This window comes from Schistocerca gregaria, chromosome 2 (assembly GCF_023897955.1).
Source record: "Schistocerca gregaria isolate iqSchGreg1 chromosome 2, iqSchGreg1.2, whole genome shotgun sequence".
NCBI classification, from domain to species: domain Eukaryota; kingdom Metazoa; phylum Arthropoda; class Insecta; order Orthoptera; family Acrididae; genus Schistocerca; species Schistocerca gregaria.
The window spans coordinates 775,943,652-775,963,781 of record NC_064921.1 but is presented as its reverse complement, the minus strand read 5'-3'; the positions used below and the strand labels follow the sequence as shown (position 1 = coordinate 775,963,781).

At 41.8% G+C, this 20,130-nt stretch overlaps 1 protein-coding gene across 3 annotated transcripts in view; it reads left to right on the top strand.

Annotated features, from left to right (window-relative positions):
• The window catches only part of LOC126335018 (carcinine transporter-like), a 145,786-nt gene extending 131,961 nt beyond the window's left edge, over positions 1-13,825 (top strand). For all 3 annotated transcript variants that reach the window (XM_049997845.1, XM_049997847.1, XM_049997846.1), the window contains exons 8-9: positions 676-863; positions 13,599-13,825. In XM_049997845.1, the coding sequence (XP_049853802.1) occupies positions 676-863; positions 13,599-13,796 (386 nt within the window). In that variant the 3' untranslated portion in view covers positions 13,797-13,825. The remainder of the gene's footprint in view (positions 1-675; positions 864-13,598) is intronic.
• Positions 13,826-20,130: the final 6,305 nt, after the last annotated feature.

The following is a 20,130-nucleotide window of genomic DNA, read 5'->3' as shown; positions in this document are numbered from 1 at the left end:
ACTGCCACACAGTTCCTACTGCATACAACACTGCTCTCTGGTCTGAGATTCTCTTATACCTTATATATCGCAGGCAGCCAACTCCACACACACGACTGCTAGCTACTACTCAATTCTACTGCCACACAGTTCCTACTGCATACAACACTGCTCTCTGGTCTGAGATTCTCTTATACCTTATATATCGCAGGCAGCCAACTCCACACACACGACTGCTAGCTACTACTCAATTCTACTGCCACACAGTTCCTACTGCATACAACACTGCTCTCTGGTCTGAGATTCTCTTATACCTTATATATCGCAGGCAGCCAACTCCACACACACGTCTGCTAGCTACTACTTAATTCTACTGCTACACAGTTCCTACTGCATACAACACCGCTCTCTAGTCTGAGGTTCTCTTATACCTTATATATCGCAGGCAGCGCTCGAAATTACATCTGCTCGAGTGCGCTAGCAACAAATTCCTTAATCATGGACCTCTTACACCCTCAATCCCAGCAGGAGGTATCCAACCTTGCACTGGGCAGTGGTCATAATGGTTTGGCTGATAAGTGGGTATGTGAAAATGAAGGTTACTTCCCAGACAGCCCTCGTAATTTACACTGTCCAGTGAGTACGTTGTAACGAAACGCTAAACAGCACGTAGTACAGTTTTCGCCTCGTTTGCAGTCACGTCGGTGAGCTGGCCGACGACGGTGCTAGTGGTGTTCATCCGCTTCGGCACGACGATCGTCAACTACATCGCCTACCTGCAGAGCATGGAGCTGTACCCCACGTGCATCCGACAGACGGGCACCTCGTTCGGCATGCTGGCGGCTGGGGCTCTGGCCGCCGTCGCGCCCTACGTCGTACACCTGGTGAGTGCCGACCTCCTCATCAGCTCTCCCAACGAGCTACCCGCTACTGTCGCGTTGCCGGTGCCCTCTTACCACCAGGTGGAGGACCAGGGCTCGATTGTCGAGGAGTCACAGTTCGTTACTGTCTCTTTCCAAAATAGAACTATCGTCACCCCAGCGTTCAACGAGTCACAGGTGTCTAAGGCTGCCGTCCAGTGTGGCCGAGCGGTTATAGGCGCTTCAGTCTGGAACCGCACGACCGCTAAGGTCGCAGGTTCGAATCCTGCCTCGAGCATGGATGTGTGTGATGTCCTTAGGTTAGTTAGATTTAAGTAGTTCTAAGTTCTAGCGGACTGATGACCTCAGATGTTAAGTGCCATAGTGCTCAGAGCCATTTCAATCATTTTTTTGTCTAAGTGTTAATAACAATAACAATAAAATATATAGCACGTTTTAATATTGGAACAATAATATTTGTAAAGAAATTAGAATTATATTAATACCTTCAGCTGCTGACGGGCGTTCATATACACTACTGGCCATTAAAATTGCTACACTAGGAAGATGACGTGCTACAGACGCGAAATTTAACCGACACGAACAAGATGCTGTGATATGCAAATGATTAGCTTTTCACAGCATTCACACAACGTTGGCGCCGGTGGCGACACCTACAACGTGCTGACATGATGAAAGTTTCTAAATCGATTTCTCATACACAAACAGCAGTTGACCGATGTAACCTGATGAAACGTTGTTGTGATACCTCGTGTAACGAGGAGAAATGCGTACCATCACGTTTCCGACTTTGATAAAGGTCGGATTGTAGCCTATCGCGAATGCGGTTTATCGTATCGCGACATTGCTGCCCGCGTTGGTCGAGATCCAATGACTGTTAGCAGAATATGGAATCGGTGCGTTCAGGAGGGTAATACGAAACGCCGTGCTGGATCCCAACGGCCTCGTATCACTAGCGGTCGAGATGACACGCATCTTATCCGCATGGCTGTAACGGATCGTGCAGCCACGTCTCGATCCCTGAGTCAACAGATGGGGACGTTTGCAACACAACAACCATCTACAAGAGCAGTTCGACGACGTTTCCAGCAGCATGGACTGTCAGCTCGGAGACTATGGTTGTGGTTACCCTTGACGCTGCAGCAATGACAGGAGCGCCTGCAATGGTGTACTCAACGACGAACCTGGGTGCACGAAAGGCAGAACGTCATTTTTTCGGATGAATCCAGGTTCTGTTTACAGCATCATGATGGTTGCATCCGTGTTTGGTGACATCGCGGTTAACGCACATTGTAAGCGGGTATTCGTCATCGCCATACTGGCGTATCACCCGGCGTGATGGTATGGGGTGCCATTGGTTACACGTCTCGGTCACCTCTTGTTCGCATTGACGGCACTTTCAACAGTAGACGTTACATTTCAGATGTGTTACGACCCGTGGCTCTACCCTTCATTCGATACCTGCGAAACCCTACATTTCAGCAGGATAATGCACCACCGCATGATGCAGGTCCTGTACAGGCCTTTCTGGATACAGAAAATGTTTGACTGCTGTCCTGGCCAGCACATTCTCCAGATATCTCACCAACTGGAAACGTCTGATCAATGGTGGCCGAGGAACTGGCTCGTCACAATACGCCACATGAACTGTGGTATCGTGTTGAAGCTGCATGGCCAGCTGTACCCATACACGTCATCCAAGTTCTGTTTGACTCAATGTCCAGGCGTATCAAGGCCGTTATTACAGCCAGAAGTGGTTGTTCTGGGCACTGACGTCTCAGGATCTATGCACTCACATTGCGCGAAAATGTAATCACATGTCAGTTCTAGTATAATATATTTGTCCTATGAATGCCCGTTTATCATCTGCGTTTCTTCTTGGTGTAGCAGTTTTAATGGCCAGTAGTGTATGTCAACGCGGACAGGTGAAATTTTGTACCCCGACCGGGACTCGGGCCCGGGATCTCCTGCTTAGATGGCAGACGCTATATCCATCTGAGCCAACGAAGGCACAGACGATAGTGCGACTGCAGGGACTATCTCGCGCACGCCTCCCGCGGGACCCACATTCTCACTTTGTATGTCCACACACTACACTCGTAGTGTGCCACCCCAACACACTCATTACTCGTGGAAGACAATCTTACCAAGTCCCGTAAGAGTTCGGGGAATATATGTGCATCCGCACAGAAGAAGAAGGTTATGGCCAATATTGCCAGAACTATACACTTATATGGATATGGTGTCTGTTCTTTCGGACATGTCCAAAAGAACCATATCCATATAAGTAAATAATATTTGTTAACATCAGTTCTTAGAAGAGTCTAAGCCAAAAATTATACGGACCACGAAGGAATTATCTTGATGGGACGGAAATCGGTAGAGATGATGTACATGTACAGACAAACAAATGGTTATTGTTCAAGAGAAATAATCTTCACAAATTGAACAAGTTAATAACGCATTGGTCCATCTCTGGCCCTTATGCAAGCAGTTAATCAGTCGCCTTACCATTGATGGACAGAGTTGTTGGATGTGCTCCTGAGGGATATCGTACCAAATTCTGTCCAACTGGCGGATTAGATCGTTAGAATGCCGAGATGGTTGGAGGGAACTGCCCATAATGCTCCAAAAGTTCTTAATTTGGGAGAGATCTGGCGACCTCGCTGGCCAAGTTAGGATTTGGCAAGCACGAAGACGAGTAGTAGAAACTCTCGCCGTCTGTGAAAGGGCATTGTCTTGCTGAAATGTAAGCCCAGGATGGCTTGCCATGAATGGCAACAAAACGGGGCATAGGATATCGTCGACATACCGCTGTGCTGTAATGGTGCTGTGGATAACAACCGAAGAGGTCCTGCTATGAAATGAAAAGGCACCGTAGACCATCGGTCCTGGTTGTCGGGGCTGTATGGTGGGCGACAATCAGGTTGGGAAACCACCACTGTCCAGAGCGTCTCCAGACACGTCTTTGCTGGTCATCGGGTCTCAATTGGAAACGGGGCTCATCACTAAAGATAACTCTACTTCAATCAATGAGATTACAGCTAGATGATGTCTCTATTGCTTGTTCCGTAACCGACCCGACGCGGTTGATTGTTGTTATCCCGACACGATACTCGATGTTTGAATTATCACTCTGAAATAAATCACCAATTTAGGACCATCACCAGTGATAAAAGTCCTTGCCATGAATATTAATTACATCGACAGCAACCCGTAAACTGAGTTCTGCAGCCGCGGCACCGACACTGCATGAAACACACACACACACACACACGCACATACGCACACACACACACACACACACACACACACACACACACACACCGGAAGCCTTAGCCACCTCTCCGTAAATAGCGCTCTGCACTCACCAGGGAGGTGATCATCGATATCGTCTTGAGAGGTAGGCAGCGATATTACAGTGTGCGTATGCGTTAAACGAAGCTAGTATTTTGTTTAATTCTTGCCGTTTTTGGCACTCATTTTTCATGTATCTGTCTTCTGTGAAAGCTGAAAAAAATTGGAAATTAATTTGTGTAAAACATATAAATACCTTTAGCAGAATGTTGTTTGGGAGGAGGTCTCGACTCACATCATAACAGCCCCTCCCCAGCCCTCAGCGCCAATCTGATTATCGACCTTTGATAATCCTCGTGTACCACTAAGGCTGCAGTTGTGTCACTGAAACGCTAAATGAGCTTCGTTATTGCCTCTTTTACATTTGCTTCTACATGTATTACCCGTGAACCACTGTGAAGTACTTGGCAGAGGGTACTTCCTATTGTACCTTTTATAAAAGGATTGCCCCTGTTCCATCCACGGGCTGAGCGTCGGAAGAATGTCTGCTTGTACGCCTCTGCGCGAGCTGCTATTTGTCCAGTTTCACCCGTTCGATACCTATGGGGCAGAAACTAAAGGGGCTAATCAATGTAGCTGTGTTTACCCCGAAAGGCGGTTTTCTACATCTACATGGATACTCTGCAAATCACATTTGAGTGTCTGGCAGAGAGTTCATTGGACCACCTTCACAATTCTTTATTCTTTCAATTTGGTGCAACGCGTGGAAAGAACGAACACCTATATCTTTCCGTAAGAGCTTTTATGTCCCTTACTTTGTCATGGCGATCGTTTCCCCCTGCGTAGGCCGGCGAAAAAAAAAATATCTTCGCATTCGGAAGAGAAAGCAGGTGATTGCAATTTCGTGAGAAGATTGCTCCGTAACGAAAAACGCCTTTGTTTTAATTATGTCAATCCCAATTCTTGCCTCATTTCAGTGACACACTGTCCCCTATTTCGCGATAATACAAATCGTGCTGCCCTTCTTTGAACTTTTTCGATGTGCTTCGTCAGTCCTAACTGGTAAGGATCCCACGCCGCGCAGCAGAACGGACAAGCGTAGTGTACGCAGTCTCCTTAGTAGATCTGTTACATCTTCCAAGTTCCCTGTCAATAAAGCGCATTCTTTGGTTAGCCTTCCCCACAACATTTTCTGTGTTCCTTCCAATTTAAGTTGTTCGTAATTGTAATTCCTAAGTATTCAGTCGAATTTACAGCCTTCAGATTTAACTGATTTATCGTGTAACCGAAGTTTAACGGATTCCTTTTAGCACTCATGTGGATCACCTCACACTTTTCGTTATTTAAGGTCAATTGCCAATTTTCGAACCATACAGATATCTTTTCTAAATCGTTTTTTTAATCTTCTGATGACTTTGCTAGTCGATAAACGACAGCGCCAGCTGCAAACAACGTAAGTCGGCAGCTCCCAAATCGTTTATATACATAAGGAACAGCAAAGGGCCTATTACACTACGTTGGGGAACAACAGAAATCACTTCTGTTTTACTCGATGACTTTCCCTCAGTTACTACGAACTGTGATCTCTGTGACAGGAAATCACGAATCCAGTCACATAATTTAGACGATATTCCATAAGCACTCAATTTCACTAAAAGCCGCTTGTGTGGTAAAGTGTCAAAATTCCGGAAATCCAGAAATACGGCATCAATTTGAAAATGCTTGTTAATAGCACTCAACACTTCATGTGAGTAAAGAGCTAGTTGTGTTTCACAAGAACGATGTTTCCTAAATCCGTGTTGACTGAGTGTCAATAGACCGTTTGCTTCGAGGTAATTCTCGTTCGAAAACAATGTATGTTCCAAAATCGTGCTCCATATAGACGTTAATGATCTGGGCCTGTAATTTAGTGGATTACTCCTACTATTTTTCTTGAATGTTGATGTGACCTACGCACCTTTCCAGTTTTTGGGTACGGCTCTTTCGTAGAGCGAACGGTTGTATATGATTATTAAGTATGGAGCTATTGCACCAGTATACGCTGACAGGAACTTAATTGGTATACACTCAGCACCAGACGACTTGCTTTTATTAAGTGATTTAAGTTGCTTCACTACTCCGAGGATGTCTGCTTCTACGTTACTCCTGTTGGCAGCTGCTCTTGATTCGAAATTTTGATTTGAAGTTTTCTTACGAGGTGTACTGTATCTCTCATCGAGTGTCCCCCATTTAAGATTTACCAACATTACTGTTACGCTCTCCCACCAGCCAGAGAAGCGGAGAATATTCACACCACTCTTGTTTGTACACGCTCCATTTCCCCTGTTAGTCTGGCCTGATATGTATGCCATACCCCTGAAAACTATTAAGGCAAGGGCCGTAAAATTGTGCTGTTTGCAATTTCATTTGTTGCCAAGCCGTAGTTTCCAAGTATGTTACCAATGAATTCTAGCCTGTCATTTCCTTTACCCAGAACTGAGACTATACGCAGTGCGTCCCAGTTCCGTCAGCACTGCTTGGTTGATTGGTTTTGGGAAAGGGGACCAAACAGCGAGGTCATCGGTCCCATTGGATTGGGAAGGATGGTCGAAGGAAATCGACTCTACCCTTTCAAAGGTGCCATCCCGGCATTTGCCTGAAGCGATTTAGAGAAATAACGGAAAATATACTAAATCAGGATGGCCGGACGCGGGTTTGAACCGTCGTCCTCCCGAATGCGTGACCAGTGTGCTAACCACTGCACCACCTCGCTCGGTAGAACTCCTTGTGAGAAATTCCAAACTGCAATGCTGTCTCATGGCGAATTGCGGCGTTATGATCCTTGATGTTTAGGCTGTGCAAGCGTCCCCTTTGAAAAATTAAGCACGACTGTGCTGCAAAATCTCTGTTTTTTTTTTCTAACAGTTGAGCAAAACTGAACATTCTCTCTTTACTTATTCTGATCATCACTAAACTGACACGCAATATTTTTAACGCAACGCAATCTGACTTTCAATAATCCCCACAAAAGAATGGCCCGGACTAACAATAACCTATACCTTTCATGAATCACTTAACCTCACAAAAATCTTCGTTACTCGAACTACTGCAATACAGCGAGCGCCAACACTGCCAGCTAAATAAAAGATTCTAACTACTGAAGGCACTAACTACTGATAGGCATAGTTAGCATATGAAAGATTTTGATGGATAACAAACAATGTATTTACCTTAATAGTGTTCAAAAGTCATCATACATATCAATTCATGACATCCATTTTTACAAATTTCTTATTTCTGGCTGACACGCGTCCAGATCGTCCGTTCTCAAAACTCTGGCATCTCTCTCTCCAGATTCACCACTGCTGGCGGCTCACCTCCAGCTGCACAACGCTACGCGCTGTTCATATCTAACTGTCCAACACTACAATAGCGAATACTCCAACAATGCCAACTAGCCACAGACTGCACACAGCACAGTCAGTAATTTTCATACAGAACGCTACGTGACGTTACCAATATAAAAACCTAAACAACCTACAACAGTACACGTGTGACACTCACAGGTAAACGGCAGTGCAGCAGTGAGGCAACATCAAGGTTTCTGAGTCCCCCACCGTTTGTGGGTGAGAATCCGTGGAATTCGACCCGAATACCGAGAAGTAGGCTCCTGGTTGCTACGTCATGACGACACCCCAGCCCACAAAGCGAATTTTTGGCCAGCAAGTTGATCACAGTCCTGGATCACCCACCGTATTCGCCGGATTTGGCCTCAGCAGACTTCTGGTTGTTCCCCAAATTGAAACTGGCAGTGAAAGGACACCATTATGACAATAAAGGACATCCAAGAAAACTGTACTGCAGTACTAAATACAACACACAGAAAAGACGGCAGTGATTGTTTCAAAACACTTTTAAACAGTGATTTTGTGATTATAATCCGTCACTTCTACTTTTTCGTAGCTAGAGTCCTAACAGAACTGGGACACACTGCGTACACTCGTTGCATTTTATATTTCTTTATACTGTTGTTCCAAAGTACGGCACTCCACTATAGCACACCTGATATTATTACAATGTGTGCCAGCGTTGCCCTTAGCTTACTCTTCTTGATTTACCGACCATCGGTACAATGGCATAATGGTGTCCATGTCTCCCAGTACTTAAATCTACCCAAAGATGTTCCAAAGTAGGGAAAGATGCCACAGAAGTTAAAATGTATGTAAACAGTCATTTACTTGACATAGCTAAGCTTTCGCGAAGGTTCTTACAACTCCATTTTTGACATTTTAAAAGAGGTGCCCTATTGGAGACTATCACTGTAGGCTGTGGACCAGGTGTGGGGTCAAGGGGTGTGTCCTACAAGTCGTGATCACTCTCCCCAACTACCCAAAGAAGAGTTTACTTAAAATCTCTTCACATACATCAAATCTGACATTTTTCAGCCAATGGCAGAGAACAAAGTAGCATGACAACTAAGGTACCAAAAGTTGTGGGGAATTCTAGAAAATTAAGATCTACTGTAGCGGAATACATCAAATCTAACATTTTTCAGCCAGTGGCAGAGAACAAAGTAGCATGACAACTAAGGTATCAAAAGTTGTGGGGAATTCTAGAAAATTAAGATCTATTGTAGCGGAATACTTGCTATAGGGTCGGTGGTGATAAAAGAAAGCAATTGATTTGTACAATGTCTCAGATCGAAAACAAACTTCCGCCAGTTCAAAAATAACAAATATTCTTAGTCAACTGATAATGAAAACATGGCAACACACAACAAAATACATTTCGTTCAGTTAAAACTATGTTTGTAGCTCTCTAAAAATGGCTCATTGTAATACATGCAAATATAGCCAGTGCGTGACACACATCATCAACTAACTAAAACCTTCCTAAGTTCCTTTATGTTTTTATTTTATCGAGTTATTAATTTCTTTAGGACAGTGATGAAAATAGTAGGAGTTTTGTTACTTACAGCAGCCAGCTGGTCATGTCATCAGTATAGGTAATTATTAATTCTACTTTATAAGTAGTACTCAGGAAAATTATTTGGTTGTAAATGCTTGTCCTCTCGCGATAATGCGACCTCCTTGTCGACTTCTCGACAGCCATAAGCCGATCTCGATCTTCGGGTGTGGAAATGTTCCACAGACCCACCGCTGAAAGGGCAACACACCATTGGCACACTGTGCCCAACATGTGTAACAATCCGTCGATACGTTCATCCAGCTTACCCTGGTCCGCAATGCGACACCGTGTAAATGGCTGAAATTGTTCAATAGGAGTATGTACTCCCTGTGGCGGCTCTTTGTACCGTCAGACTAATGTTGCAAACTCTGTTCACCTCTAAACACAGCACAGTGACGGCCTGCAGACTCAGAACAGAGAGTTCACGGGCTGGGCTCCTAAGCTCCACCTGATCGCCGATCATAATCGTCCTCATAATCTTGAACAGTTTCCAACCCCTGTCTGGGTCTGTTTGGAACATTAGCTTCGTCATGTAGTCCTGTTTCCCCGCCGTCTTTCTGTCCGCCCCCGGTTGCTGAATGCTGCCGGCGCGGTAGTTCAGCGTGCTTGGTCAGAGGGTTAGCTACCCTCTGTAATAAAAAACTGAGCGAACGATTCAACAAAGAACCTGAACTGGTGTCATCGGACGTCCACCACGAACAAATTCAATGAACTATCTAGAACAAAATGAGATCAACAAAAAACAGAAAAAAAGAAAGAAAATGGTCAGCGCGACAGAATGTCAATCCTCAGGGCCCGGGTTCGATTCCAGGCTGGGTTGGAGATTTTCTCCGTTCAGCGACTGGATGTTGTCTTGTCCTAATCATCATCATTTCATCCTCATCCACGCGCCAGTCGCAAAAGGGTGTCAAATCGAAAGACTTGCACCCGGCGAACGGTCTACCCGACGGCAGGCCCTAGTCACACAACATTTATTTTTTTCCGTCTTTCTATGTCCACTCTGGTACAGTTCTTGGCTCTTTTTGCAACACACTCCTCCACACTTTTCAGCCTTTGGTCTTCCTCTTGGTCGTTTCCTTCGTATCTCCATGTCAAGTTTTTTTAGTCTTGTTTCCGTCCTGCTCTGTAAGGGCTCCTCTTCCGCTAATTCACTTACCTGAAATGTATTCGCAGTTGCGAATATGGACAGCACCAGCTGTATAATGAAATGACAATGAAAATCTGTGCCCTGATTCCCCGCTCCCACTATGGAAAAAAACTACGAGTTGTATTCTTTTGAGTTCGGCAGGTCTTGTGAAAGTGAAAGCGAATCTTAATTGTTTATATTAGTTCGTACAATTGTTAATGCAAATGTGAGCGTCTGTAGCGCAATAATCTGCAGCAACAAGAAGAAGACATCACATTCGGGTTTTTTGTCCTTTTTTTCCTAAGGAACCTGAAAGGTATGAAATGATACATCACAGGACATTTTATTTACGACTCTGCCGGGCGGTGTGGCCAAGCGGTTCTAAGCGCTTCAGTCTGGAACCGCGCGACCGCTACGATCGCAGGTTCGAATCCTGCCTCGGGCATGGATGTGTGTGATGTCCTTAGGTTAGTTAGGTTTAAGTAGTTCTAAGTTCTAGGGGACTGATGACCTCAGGTGTTAAGTCCCATAGTGCTCAGACCCATTTGAGCCATTTACAACTCTCTTGCAGACAACAGACGTTTAATGAAGAATGTGGTTTTGTCTTAAGAATAGAAAATAGCTAATTAACATCAGAAGACATGTTTTCTGCAGAAAAACGTCGTATATTGGCTCAAAAACGGGAAGTTTTCTTCACTACACTTCAGTCAAATCAGTAAATGTGGAACGTAAGAAACTTGTATGGAAAGCAGTACCTAGGTTATTCGTACCAAATAAGCCCTCTCAACTGTAGCTCAAGGGAAAACCACTCACACGTGACAGTAAGACGTTGAAAGCAATAGAACTTGTTCCCAACAGAGAAGAAATCATTTCCACATTTGTTGCTACATCTGAACCAAAGCGGCAAGAACGTCCTTGTTGATGCACAGGAAATTATTTTTGCAGGAATATTCGAGCATTGGAAAGTCGAGTGAGGTGTGAAAATGTGTGAATTATTAGTTACCTCTCAAAACTGTTACTAAACAGAAATACTTGCTTTTCTTGCATGATCAATGAGTTCATGTTCTCTTGCTTTCAGCATAGTTAGCTGCAATTATGCACATATTCGAAAGCAGTTCTTCGTGAATAACGTGTAGCTTATACCACTGAATTAGTGAGATTCGGCTGTTTTTGCATTTATTTCATGACTAGCTGAGAAACTCAGCATTGCCTGGGTATTTATTTGTAGCTGTAAATATGGGATTGATTTTTGACTTATAAAGCTCCTTTGTATACACCGTTCGAAGTAGTATGATTGGGAGCATGACTGAAGAGCTTGTTTGCTTTGCTAACACGAAAGACAGCCAGGTAGAGCTGGCTACTTGAAAAGCAACTAAGGTTCACGCCTACAAGACACAGTGTCTGGCCTTGTACTTTGTTTACGATCATGGCGTAACAAACTCAGTGAAAATTGTGCTTGTTTAAAGTAAAAAGATAAATTATTAGGAATAAACAGGGTTCAGGGTATAAAAACTCGCACCCTATGCCACTTCCCATCAGAACTTCTGCTTCCGCGATGTTAGCCGCGAATTAGCGGAGCGGTCTAGGGCGCTGCAGTCATGGACTGTGCGGCTGCTCTCGGCGGAGGTTCGAGTCCTCCCTCGGGCATGGGTGTGTGTGTGTTTGTCCTCCGGATAATTTAGGTTAAGTAGTGTGTAAGCTTAGGGACTGATGACCTTAGCAGTTAAGTCACATAAGATTTCACACACATTTGAACTTTTTTTTATGTTACCTTGGAGAGAAGTAAGTTTGAGCTTCTGTGAGTAAAGGGTTCAGAGGGAGAGAGATAATGCAAGACGCTCTCGACCAGAGCTACATTATGCCTCGCTTTCGGACGGAGTTTCCAAGGAGTGAGTAAGAGACAGATGAAGTTGAGACACAACTAATCTTCCCTCGTGATCTTCATTGAATTTTTGAGACTCTATTGTCCTCAGTCTTTTAGCCATTGTGGGGTACTTAGAAAGCCCCTTCCATTTTATAGGCATTTCATTCATAAATCAAAATGTAATAAGTTAGACACCCAAAATAAAAAGGAAACTCAAAGTCATTTCTCCTAGCCAAGAGACCAAGTACGCATAAAATCTAGCGCAAGACCGAAAGAAATTTCGTTAAGTTCTTTCCACACAAAGCGCAATCAGTAAATCCATATACCCTAGCAAGTTAAATTCAATTTTAGTTTGTAGTTGTAAAGATAGCCAACGGCCTTGCCACAGTGGTAACACCGGCTCCCATCAGACCACCGAAGTTAAGCACTGTCGGGCTGGGCTAGCACTCATGTTGGCAAGCGGGGTGCACTCAGCTCCTGTGAGGCAAACTGAGGAGCTACTTGATCGAGAAGTAGCGGCTCCGGTCTCGTAAACTGACATACGGCCAGGAGAGCTGTGTGGTGACAACATGCCCCTCCATATTAGCATGCAGTGACGCCCGTGGACTCAAAGCGACACGGCGGCCGGTCGGTACCGTTGGGCCTTCGAAGGCCTGTTCGGACGGAGTTCAATATAGTTTTCGTTGTAAAGATAAGATTGTGGTACTTCAGTCACTGATGTAAACTTCCGAATGTATATCTGTAACTGAGGTCTAAACACTTTGCGGAGAAACAAGTCGAACATTAAAAAAACGTGTTAAAAGAAGCAAAGCAGTGTCGGTAAGTCATTAATATAGAAAGTGAATTCAATAAATCCCTATATCCTAGCTAAGTAAATTCGCTGAAAATTTGTAAAGATAAGATTGCGGCACTTAAATATGTCACTGACATGTGTCACTAAGTTAAAAAAGAGCTATTCATTCTTTGGTGACTATGAAAGTAACAGCGCCATCTATTCGTTTTGTGGTGTACTACGTCATTATGACTAAACAACTGAATTACTAAGCTGAACAGATGATTGTAGATAAAAAAATTTGCCTGTGAATCAATTTTGATGAAATAAAGCACTATACGTTGCCTCAGACTATGCTAAAGTTACCTGTGAACACTTGGTGAAAATTCGTTTGGTAATTCTGCAGACACAAACATCGGTTTTTATACTTCTATTATTGCTGTAGGTAATTCATCTCCCTTGATATTTTACTGATACTTGGAATGCAAAAATATAGTAAGCATTATGTTAATTAAGTGAAAAAATAATTAAAAACAAACATTAATCTCACAGCTGCTTTCTAGCCTCTAGGGGCGCTAGTGTCGTTCCGACTATCGGACGTTAACAACTCACGCTGCGGGGAGTGTCTCGACTGTGTCAGAATGTAGTAAAACTACGGCTGAATGAGTCGATTGTGCTGCAAGATGCGACTGAGTCGATTGTTTTGAGTGAGTCGATTGTTGGCGCTTGCAGGGCTCGGCGTACGACCCGCGGCTGCCGTACGCGGTGCTGGGGGCGACGCTAGTGGTGGGGGGCCTGCTGGCGTCCTTCCTGCCCGAGACGCTGCACTGCCAGCTGCCCGAGACGCTGCGCGACGCCCAGGTGTTCGGCAGCGACGAGAAGTACTGGAGCTTCCGCCCACACAAGCCGCCCGCCAAAGGGCCCGTCTAGCTCTGTTTACAATAAAACTGCTAAAACCACCCGCCGTCTACTCTCCTCATTACCACAACCTATCCCGTCCTCACACTTGAGACGCATCACTGAGTAAGCGCACTGCTCGCTTTAAAGTTGGAGTTTCCTGTGATACCGTTAATTTTTTTCGTCTCCACTTCAACGTGACTTTAAAAAAACAGTGCAGAATAACCGGCTTCCAAAATTATCTACTATAATTATTTAAATTCTTCATTTGTGTGGCCATGGTGTCCGTAGTTACTTTATAATTCCTGAGGGTATTTTTGTTGCAACTACAAAAACGCGTGATTTTTTTCACCAAACGCGTTTCGCTTTCCTGACTTAAATCATCACCAGTGGTCTGTAATTAAGTTATTTACGCTTTCATTTGCTTTTAGATCGAAAAACAGTTCGTTAAGAATAAGTTAATTTGTACTTACGGTGATTTTCAGTTGACCTCTCGTTTACATCAGGAAATGCCGTCTGCTAGCTCATCCTTGCCTACTCTTACACAGTACATAAACAGACAGAAACATAATTAATTATAATTACACATATACAATAATCTAATTTTAAAAAAGTTGTAGGTCAAAAACAAAGTTGTGGAAAGGCTAAGTTGGCAACACTACAAAACACAAACCACAACACATATTTCGAGGTACAAAACAAACAGAATGCAGTCGTGTGCATACAAGTGCGTTGTAAAAAACATAAGAAATGCCTAGTGCTGCAGAAAAACTAACAATTAGACCAAAATTATCAGTGTCTAACGTAGATACAAAACGATGTGCCAGCAGATGGCATTTCCCGATGTAAGCGAGAAACCAACCGAAAATAACCGTAAGCACAAATCAACTTATTCTTAACGAACTGTTTTTCAATCTAAAATCTAATCAAAATGTTAATAGCTTAAATACAGACCACTCATGATGCTTTACCTCGATACAGCGAAACGCGTCTGGTGAAAAAAAGGTCACGCATTTTTGTAGTTGCAGCGACAGAACAAAAATATCCTGAAGAATTAGGTTTTTATGTTGCCGTTATTTCCAGCAATAAACGTAGTCTTCGTAAAGAGACTGAAAACTTTCAATGGACGTAAAGCAGTCGGAGATCTCGATCGAAATGAGGTTGCGGCTATGGCAGAATTCGATCTCAGTGTTTTATAATATGCATTTTAACGATCTGCTGTTTATTTGTTCCATTAGTTGTCTATGTTTCGGTTATTAACAATCATCAAGTATGTATGGTACAACAGATTAGGAAAAAGCATCCCAAATTCCTTTGAAGCTGGACAATACCGAAATTATCTAGTGAAATTGTGCAAACAATTTCTCTTAGAACATTGACAGTCATATTTTATGTCAAAAAGACAGCTGTTTGTACAAACAATTTGTCTCAGAATACTGACACTCATATTATGTAAGACAGACAGCTGTCTGACGTAAGATATGACTGTCAGTGTTCTAAGACAAATTGTTTGCACAATTTCAATGGGTAATTTCGATATTGTTCAACTTCAGAGGAATATGGGATGCTTGAAGCTGCTGTACCCTACATCCCTCATGATGGTTAATAACCCAAACTGATAGATGAGTAATGGGACAAAAACAGTGAAACGTCCCCTTAGAAAAATTGTACAAGACTGTGCTTAAACTGACACACAATATTTTTAGCGCAACGCAATCTGACTTCCAAAAATCCCTACGAAAGAATGGCCCTGACTAACATTAACCTATACGTTTCACAAATCACTTACCTCACAAAAATCTTCGTTACTCAAGCTACTGCAATACAGCGAGCGCCAGTACTGCCAGCTGAATAAAAGATTCAAACTACGGAAGGCACTAACTGCTGATAGGTACAGTTAGCAAATGAAAGATTTTAATAGAGAACAAACAATGTATTTACCTTAGTAGTCATAATATATATATATATATCACTTCATGGCACCAATTCTTACAAATTTCAAAACTCCGCCATCTCTCTCCCCACGTCCACCACTGCTGGCGGCTCACCTCCAACTGCGCAACGCTATGCGCTGTTAGTATCCAGCTGCCGCTGCCCGACACTACAATGGCAGGCAACAATGCAAACTAGCCACAGACTGCGCACAGCACAGCCAGTGATTTTTCATACAGAGCGCTATGTGGCGTTACCAATAAGAAAACCTAAACAGCCTACTTACATAGCCCCCATGCTCCCCACAAAAAAATTTACAAGTTGTTTTGGGCAGTGGCCAATACAGATTTGAAAAATTTTTTCATAATTACAATAACAAAGAAATGAAATGCACACACTTATCGATACAATGTTGGTCAAAAGCTAAAATTTTCTCACAGTCTATAAAGACAGTCCTGATCATTCATCAAAGTAAAATTGCAGTGTTTTTCTCAAAGTCTGAGTAGTAAAAGAAAATGCACACGGAAGTAATGGATTTCCATGCAGTCTTGAAGAAGTAGTGTTGTCCTTCCAACGGAAAGACAGTGCTGACTCTTGGCATGCACACAGGTAATGGGCCACAACAGAGCAAACCCACAGCAGAGTCAGTCGAAGTTGAAGACTATTGGTACTTAGGTCATCTCAGAGCAGACCCACTGTAGTCCTGGTAGAGATTACGGTATTGGTGGGCCACCAAACATGCAGACCGACTGTAGACCTTGTAGAAATAATGGTATTGGTGGGTCATCAAAGGTGTAGACCCACTGTACTCCTTGTAGAGATGGCCAGCAGCCATCTGTTTGACTGCACAGGCGCACAATCACCATTGAAGAGTCTTGCGGATAATATAGCAAGTCCATAAACCACCACTTGTCCAACCACAAAGAATTTGTTTGAAATGTCCTTAGAACCAGCAATGCTGTTATCCAGTCCCTTGCTGAATTATTAACACACGTGCAAACACTATCAGTCCCTACTTCTCACATATTGTCCATATACTATGACCAACAGAAACGTGTGCAGTGAAATGTAATTTACAAGTTACTTAATTTGATGAACTGGTGTCAATTACAATTTTATAACACGAGAATACAATAACAAAGGTACAAAATATATCACTAAAGAACATAATAGTACAGATAACATTTGCAGTAATACAGGCTTTACAAAAGAATAGAAATAAACATGCACATCTGTCTTACAAAAGTTATGACATAAGTACATACATAAAGATCAGAATAACTTTTGAAACATCAACTTCACATATGAGCATTAGAACAAAACAGAATAAATTATGTGTAAACATGTTTACGAAAGTAAATAACATGTTATTAATGCAAGTTATATTTGAGGATAACAGTATTCCTCATCATAGTGAATGTAGCTTAGTATTAGAAGAGAAAAAATTCTATGAAACAGTACACAGAGACAGGAAGAAAATAAATACACAAGGGTACAGAAACATATAGTGGGATAACACAAAAGGAAAGGACAGGGTTTTCGTTTTCACTGTAACATTTGGTACTGCAGTCCAACCCAAAACTGCAGTCCATAGATCTTTCGTCTTATTTCAACATTTGTTTCCGCCTAAAAAATCCTATCCAAGCATGCTTTCTGTATTCTGTTCACATCCTCTTTCGAAAATAGTTTTTCTCCACAGTACACTACTTTTTTTTGGCCAAACCATTTTCTTATAGCTTCTCAATGCTTTCCTTCCAATTCATCATAGTTAGTTTCTTATATAGTCTACCCCTCTTAAGCTAACTTAAACCTACTGAGCTCAGATGCTAAACTAAGGGACGACGCAATGCAGCAGCACAAAACAAATTAACACAAACAGCAATGATCCCAAAAAAATGCAGATTTGCAAAGCAAGCAGCAGTAAATGTAATAACTTATATCTAAACATGACAAACCCACAAGCAGAAAAAATAGTATACTAAAGACAACAATGCAGATAAGGGAAAGTTATAATCACATCTTAATGTCTATCCAATTAAAGTGGTGCACCACAAAAACTAATGCTACAACAAATTACCAAGTACTTGAAAAGAAAATTATATATGCAGTTCCTGTTATTAGTCGCTTCTTATTGCTCTTTCCATTCTAAGAGCTCCTTTTTCGAAGAATGTGGGTTATGAAATAATTATTTAATAGATCTGTTGACAGAAAGTGTTCACATTAGCAAATGCATTTAATTTTATTTTATAAAACCAATGCTGCAACATAGCTGGAATCCAGATATCAAATGAAATAAGCAACTATGAAAGGCAAAGCATAAAAATATCATTCAATAGTCATGTGACATTTCATAAGTTAGTACAAATTCTCTCAACTCTCGTAGAAAGACGCTTGTCATTATCAGGTGTGCAGAAGTAAATAACTATCTTTTTTGCAAGTAATGAGCGTGTCGTTTTTTTGAAGCTTTCTACAAAGGAATGTCAATAGCGAGGATAATGACACCCATTTTTTTTTTTTTTTTTTTTGCCTGTGCCTCTGAAAGGCACACACTAATGGCTTTTCTCCCAGGCGACTGTCGCACAGCTGGGTGCCCACGACGCATTATGTGCAGGTGGTCACTTACCTTTCTTACTGAAAAATTTACGACAGCAGTTTCCACTACAGTGACAGCCTCATATAAAAAAATTCACAGGTCAAGAATTTGCGTTACAAATCTGTAGAAATAAAATCATTTAAAAATAATAGTGTTCAAAAATTTTCGACAGCATAGTGATACATTCACGCATATACATAGTTTTCATAACTCTAAAAGTACGATTCCTGGTTTCCAACAACCTTTTTCACAAATCAGAGTCCCTAACCAGTACTCTTTATTCCTTACCTTATTCGTCGACATTTCTTCAATATTTCATCATCACAGATACATAGCATAGTCAAGTAATTCATATAGCATCAGCTTATTGACCATAAACATACCACAACAGCATAATACACATAGTCATCGTAATAATAACATCATAACACCTCAGTCAAATCTCAAAATCGTCGTAGCATCCTCCAATAATTTCAGAACCTAAAAAAAAAAAAATTCTCTGCTCATGTCAAAAGTGTCATCTACTTCAAACATACTTTAAAAATCATTATCCCATACCAAATACATCATTCAAACCTCTCATAGTATCACAATGGTTCTGAAAAAATATGAACACTTCACAAAGTACAGACAAAATAGAATTTCATAAGTGTGAAGTTATCCAACTGCGTAATTGCTTAAACATGTGTCACTGACGTAGTAAAAAGATGTTTGTTTCTCTGTCAAATAATCAGATAGCTGTGTAATTCTGTATTAGAGAAATATGGTACCGATGTGTAAAGTTGTATAAACAAATACTATATTAGCTAGGGCTCCTTGTGCTTGCCAAACACATGGTACACAATGTAAGCGTGTACCCCCCTGAGGAATAATGTAATTATATCCTCAGGTGTTACAGATTACAGCAATGGAATGAAATGTATCACGGAAAACTTTCTTTGTAATTCAAATATGTTGAAAAATAAATAGTTTAATGCGTGTCCTGTAGCGCTAAATGTGCGTCTTGCTGTAAGACAATCTCTGTGGAAGTGTCGTAGTTATTGTCCTCCGAAAGCTAAGTTCTGCAGAAGTCAATGTACTTACCTCATGATAAACGAAATTGAAATGCTTTGCGTATAGATATCTTAGTTATTACGCTTATTGCCGTGATGAAGTAAGTACTGTACTGTACGTATTGTTGTGCTACAGAAAAGGCTGTCTCATTGTAGCTATACCACAAACGTTACTACTAAAACATGTTTTACTTTCCAGAAAAATTCAGAAAAACTGTGCAGATATAAAACAGATAAACTGCAAAAGCAACATTGTAAATTGTCACTCATTAGTAGCGTCGTGATAAAATCGTGTAGCTGTCACATAAACTAACCACTGTATCATCTGGTATCTCACAGAAAGTACTTTAAATCCAGAATGTATTTTCAAGTAAACCAAAATGTTGCATTAAAATCTCATTAGCAATACTGGTAAATGTTCTAAGTATGTGAGCCTTATAGTCGTTACGTAATCGTGCAACTAACAAGCAAGAATGTACACACGAAATAACACAGTGATGTCTGTTCACTATAACAATGCACTCGTAAATACTGTCTAAATATGTTCTGTAGGTTCTAGACTGGATAGTTAACTTCAAAACATTGTTGCATGTTAACAGTTTCTCAGAGTGACAAAGCATACCAGAAATGTGAAGTGAAAAATTGTATGGCAAAGACTAAATTAAAAAGCAGATTATCTCTCAATAAACGGTTTTACATGTGAAATATGGTGCAATCCTTTACTTTTCATAGTACTCAGAGTTTCAACTTGAACGCAATTATCATGCGGTAAACGTCGGTACAGAATACT